Consider the following 5,510-nt stretch of genomic DNA (forward strand, 5'->3'; position numbering starts at 1 on the left):
CTTATTGACAATGTTTGTCCCTGACAGTTAGCATAAATGTTGCCTGTAAGATGAACAGTTTAACCATCACAGGACTATCGAACGCCTGTTTCTAAACAGTGCTTTGAGTACCTTTTTTTTACCCTGCTGTTAAGGTTTGTTAATTACCTGTGCATACAAGTTGTATTATTTTAGAACTGAGGCTCATTTCAGAGGCTTGAATTCAGAGCTTGCTTGATGGCACCATGTCACTCATGCTGGTTATAAATACTTACAATAAGACGATACAAAATCTACAGTCATGATAGACCGTAATTAGACAGATACCAAATACAGTGTTGCCCACAACCTGATGGGACATAACTGGGAGGAGCAGTTTCTTTACACAGGGACATTAGAAGAATACATTTTACTGAGGAAAGAACTTGAAGCTGACAAAAACAATGAAATACCATTGAAGCTGTTAAATAATGTAGTGTGGGTGCTTATTACAATTGTGCAGTTTTCAGATTCAAAAATCCTTTTTGAGTGCTCATACTGTGGAAATTGTTCATACTGCATATTAAACAATATTTTATTCTTTTTTATCAGCATAGTAACATGTGCCGGCTACTTGTGACCGCAGGTAAAGTACACTGATCAAGAATGCTTATTTGAAGAGTTCATTCACCCACAATCCCATCTTCACACCTCTAGTGGTATCTAGACATGCAGACACTTTTTGTTATTTTGATATCCTGAGATTTGTCACCAGCCTAATGTAATAAAGATGAGTGGAATTTTGTTTGTTGCTTACAGTAATGAACACATTTACACACAGTAGGCATAGTGAGGGCTGTAGATGGGGATGTTGTCTATAGACATGATACTGTTGCTAAATGTTTAACATATTAAATTTCATCCAACTCTGTATACATTTATTTTTGTAATTTGTGGGAACTGACCTGGCTTTGGTTTTGACCTAATACTGACCAAGTTTGTCACTTTGAAGGTCTCTGTTTGATTTTCTCCAGCCTGGGTAAGTTCATAGCATGCATTAATTAATCACAATCAACAGTCACACTAGCAAGTAATTTCCAGAAATCAGCAATTATTGATAAACTGTGAGTCTGATACATTTCAAAACCTAATGAATCAGAATTAAAAACCATTTCCCATGTCTCAGCCTCATCCTTCAGGCTGGTGTGTTACTATAACAGCTTGGCCGAAAACAGAGAGGAAGATGGGAAGTTCACAATTTCAGATGTTGATCCAAACCAGTGCACCCATCTGATCTACGCTTTTTCCGACATTAACAATGCAAACAAGCTGGTTCCCAGCAGTGCAACCGACTTTCAAAGCTATAAGTCATTTAATGATCTCAAAACCAGGTCAGGCCTTTAGCCTATAAATATTTTGGAAATTGTACAATTTTTTTTTTTCAACTAAACTTTTATGCACCCACAGAAATCCACTGCTTAAAACCTTGTTGGCTGTTGGTGGCCTGACCTTCAACACACAAAAGTAAGATACATATTTATTTCTGTACCAGTGCAAAGTATAAGACATGCTGATATCTTCTTGACTGTGAAGATGGTTTCATACAAATGAGGTCACACAAGGCGAGGTCTTGATATTCCACATTAATTACTTTTTATTATTTTGTTAGCAGATACAAACAAAATGCATTATGTACATTTGCTGCAAATAGTCCAACCACCTTCTTTAAATTAACCATGTGGTCATTAAACTATTGAGTGTTTGTGGTCATTGTAAACACTAAATGACTTTGGGTTTACATTGTAAGATTTAACAAATTCAGCAAACATTTGATGGTTGGTTGTATTATGTAACCTGTTTTCTTTAGTTTTTTTTTATTTGACTTTAAGCATAAAGAAATAATTAGTTTTAAACCACTGTGTTTGCAATAAAACTAAACCAACCATAATTCAGCATGCAATTTTATTTTAATCATGCTTTTTTAAACTATAACTAAAAACTTCAGTAAGTCCGTATTATGTTTATGTGGATCTTCAAAGCAGTGTCTTGTTCAAATGTTTATCAGATTCAGTATGATGGTGTCAACACAGCGAAACAGAACAACGTTCATCCAGTCTGTGATCACACTACTGAGGAACTATGGGTTTGATGGGCTGAACCTGGACTGGAGATACCCTAGAAGAGCACGAAGCCGACCAGAAGACAAGCAGAAATTTACACTGTTGTGCAAGGTCAGGTCCTAAATTTTAGTGTTTGGACTCTCGGAAATGTGCCATTTATGACAATATATGATTTAACACTTGACTGGGACTGAACTATGTTTCTGTGTTGAATAGGAGCTCAAAGACGCCTTTGTGGCTGAAGGGACAAAAACTCATCGTGACAGATTAATGGTCACTGCCAGTGTTTCTGCTGAGAAAGCGGTCATCGATGCCAGTTATGAAGTTGCACAGATTGCCATGTAAAACGGATTTAATATAATTCTTGACATTACACCCATGACTAGCTATTGTCATGTGTTATATAACATGCTTTCCTCTGCATTTTATCAGGCACCTGGATTTCATTAATGTTCTGACGTTTGACTTTCACAGCTCCTGGGAGAATGTCACAGGACATCACAGTCCCTTACACCAGGGATCCAAAGACAAAGGAGACAAAATCTACTCTAACACTGCAAGTACCATGATTCATATTAACTGCCCAAACACCTTTGAATTTAGGGATATCCTCTCACCCTAACAGATTTTTTGTCTCCACTTTTTAGGACTATGCCATGCGGTACTGGCGGGACCAGGGAGCACCTACACAAAAACTAAACTTGGGACTAGCAGCGTATGGGCGAGCTTTTACCCTCTCCTCTGCATCCACTGATGTTGGAGCACCAGTTAGTGGTCCTGGTGAAGGAGGCTGCTACACTGATAAAGATGGCTTCTGGGCATATTAAAGGTAAAACTGCAAGGTGCAGGTCTGCTGTCACTGGGCATTTCACCTCTTGCTGTCGGTCATGACACCATTCTGATGATACACTTTACAGTGCAGTGCTGCCAGAGCTCAATTAGCCTTCTCTATATTCAGGAGATTTGATATCTCGCCTGAGCCATGTTATTGTCTTTGTACTTGTGCAAGTGCATTGAACTAACTTCAGACCATGGACCTGACAGCTGACCAAATTTCTCACATGCTAGAAATCCATCTACTTGTTCAGGAGCTAGACTGTAGATTGTTCAGGTGATTAATCCTGAGTTGATGGTAAAGAGAAATAGCCAATCAGCTGATTGTTTAGGTTGGCAATGCTGTCACACAAACGTTTGTCAAAACGCTGATTATTTATTGAGAGGTCATTCCTGTTGCCAGGTTAGATTTCAGTCTGAGATCAAGTCAGTCACCTCTCCATTATTTTTCAGCACATATAACCTGCTGTTGTTTTCACACATATTCTCATATGTTGCCTTTTTATATTTATTCAGCTTAGACACTCTGCAAAAACACTTAGGCCCTGTGCTTAAGCCTTTCTATGTCAGGGAAAACCCTAGGTATAAGTAATTTACATGTATATTTATAACTCAAATAGATACCATTTACTGTATTCTGGGCATATTGTGAGGTAAAGATGCAAGATATGAAAATAATTCATTTATAAGAATTGCCTAATTACTGAAAAAAGCTGTTGCTGTAAACTGTGTGACAAATTTCCATTTGCATTACTACATTAAATCTAAATTAGACATGAAATGTGACTCCTTTTCAGACTTGCCTATATCTTGAAGGGGTTATCATCCAGCTGATTACGGAACAGATTGTTCCATATGCCATCACAGAAAATCAGTGGGTTGGATTTGATGACAAAGATAGCCTTGACAGAAAGGTAATCACATGTTTCTTTCAGTAAAACATTTCCAAATGACTGGTTGTACACAAATCTTGAATGGACATTCTGTCAATATGACATCAGCTGTTAAAGTGTATTTCCCATCTTCTCAGGTCAGTTACATTAAAACAAACAACTTTGGAGGAGCCACTGTCTGGTCTCTGGACCTGGATGACTTTAGAGGACAGTTCTGTAAACAGGGCAAAAACCCCTTCACTGCCCACCTCCATACCCTCCTGGTTCCAGGTAAACAAAATGTCAACAGTGTCTCTTCTATCCTGTTCTGGGGTGGTGTTTTGTTTTATTATATTTGATCTTATTTAATATCAGCATTAATTTAATCACTTTTCAATTACTCCATAGAGAAAAAACTAAGTACATTACTCAAGTACTGTACTTAAGTAGAGTAGAGTAGGTACTTTATTGATCCCACAGTGAGGAAATTTCTGTTACAGCAGCAACAGAGAACAACCAACATAACACCATAAGAACAGACACATAAAAACAGGACTTCATAAAAACACGGAAATAAACACAACGAGGACACAGCTGCTGTAACTTGCTGCCACTCCACGCCGCACAACAAAGTCTTAAAATAAACAGTTACATAAAGGCAACAAAGCATCAGAACCAATACACACAAGTGTTCCCTTAAGTACAATTTTGAGGTATCTGTACTTAAGTATTTTCATTTTGTTACTTCACTGCATTTTAGAGACAAATATTGTACTTTTTACTGCATGGCATTTATTTTATAATTTTAATTACTTTCCATAAAGAGATTAATAATAAAAATAACTACAGTAAGACCTTACTGATCCTGGGTGGGAAATTCTCCAGTTACCTGCAGTAACTCAAAGCATATACGTTAGTTAAAACTAGCTCCCCCATTATCAGCTGTAACATTAAAACTGACCTACACAATAATGCATCAGTAACTATAATTCAATAATCGATTAAAGTTAAATGTACCATTCTGCATGAGTGTTAGAAACACTCGACACACAAATGAGCGAGCGGAGAAAACAACAGACCCAGGCGGCTGGCTTCAGTGCAAGCAGTGAGATTTATTTACAGTGCCAACAGTGCGTAAATATTGTAATACTCCCCTTTCTTTCTACAAGACCGGGTGTCGATCAGCGGTGGCAGGAGTGGCAATCAATGGAGTGATGATGGGCCGGGCTGCGGGTATAGGAGTCACTCCTGGACTGGTCGGGTAGGAGATGAGGATGGCTGAGGAGGGAATATCAGAGAGACAGATTACTGAGGACTGTGCATCGACCTGTGAAGGCGGTGACTGGTGGAGCTGAGGGTAACCCGGGTCCAAAGAAGAGGTCCGATGCGGAGGGAAACCAGTGTTATGAGCATATTCCACCCAGGGCAACAACTGGCTCCAGTCCTCTGGTGAGGAACTGGTAGCACAGCGGAAGGCGTTTTCCAGTTCCTGGCTCAGCCGTTCAGCTTGGCCGTTGGTTTGGGGGTGATAACCGGAAGAAAGACAGGGACGTGCTCCGAGGGCAGTGCAAAAAGCAGACCAGACGTGAGAGGTGAATTGTGGACCGCGGTCAGAAATGATAGTGATGGGGGTGCCGTGAATACGAAACACATGCTGAACCAGGAGCTGGGCGGTTGCTAGAGCAGTGGGGAGTTGTGGAAGGGGAAGGCAATGGGCGGACTTGGG

The 5,510-nt window shown here is 39.5% G+C and overlaps 1 protein-coding gene across 1 annotated transcript; it reads left to right on the top strand.

The window, feature by feature from the left end:
• The first annotated feature begins 579 nt into the window (after positions 1-579).
• On the top strand, positions 580-5,066 carry LOC109966742 (chitinase-3-like protein 2). Its single transcript, XM_020611852.1, has 9 exons — positions 580-604; positions 1,145-1,349; positions 2,024-2,189; positions 2,295-2,419; positions 2,511-2,634; positions 2,726-2,904; positions 3,706-3,826; positions 3,943-4,075; positions 4,954-5,066. Exons 1-9 carry the CDS (start codon positions 580-582, stop codon positions 5,064-5,066), a joined length of 1,191 nt encoding a protein of 396 aa, XP_020467508.1.
• Positions 5,067-5,510: the final 444 nt, after the last annotated feature.

This window comes from Monopterus albus, unplaced genomic scaffold, assembly GCF_001952655.1.
Source record: "Monopterus albus unplaced genomic scaffold, M_albus_1.0 scaffold118.1, whole genome shotgun sequence".
NCBI lineage: Eukaryota > Metazoa > Chordata > Actinopteri > Synbranchiformes > Synbranchidae > Monopterus > Monopterus albus.

What these genes read in the sequence shown, in the direction of transcription:
- LOC109966742 (XM_020611852.1), top strand. Translation starts at nt 580, where the DNA reads ATGTGCCGGCTACTTGTGACCGCAG. An exon ending in CCGGCTACTTGTGACCGCAG is followed by an intron (nt 605 to 1,144) that starts GTAAAGTACACT and finishes CCCATGTCTCAG; the next exon opens with CCTCATCCTTCAGGCTGGTG. An exon ending in AATTTACACTGTTGTGCAAG is followed by an intron (nt 2,190 to 2,294) that starts GTCAGGTCCTAA and finishes TGTGTTGAATAG; the next exon opens with GAGCTCAAAGACGCCTTTGT.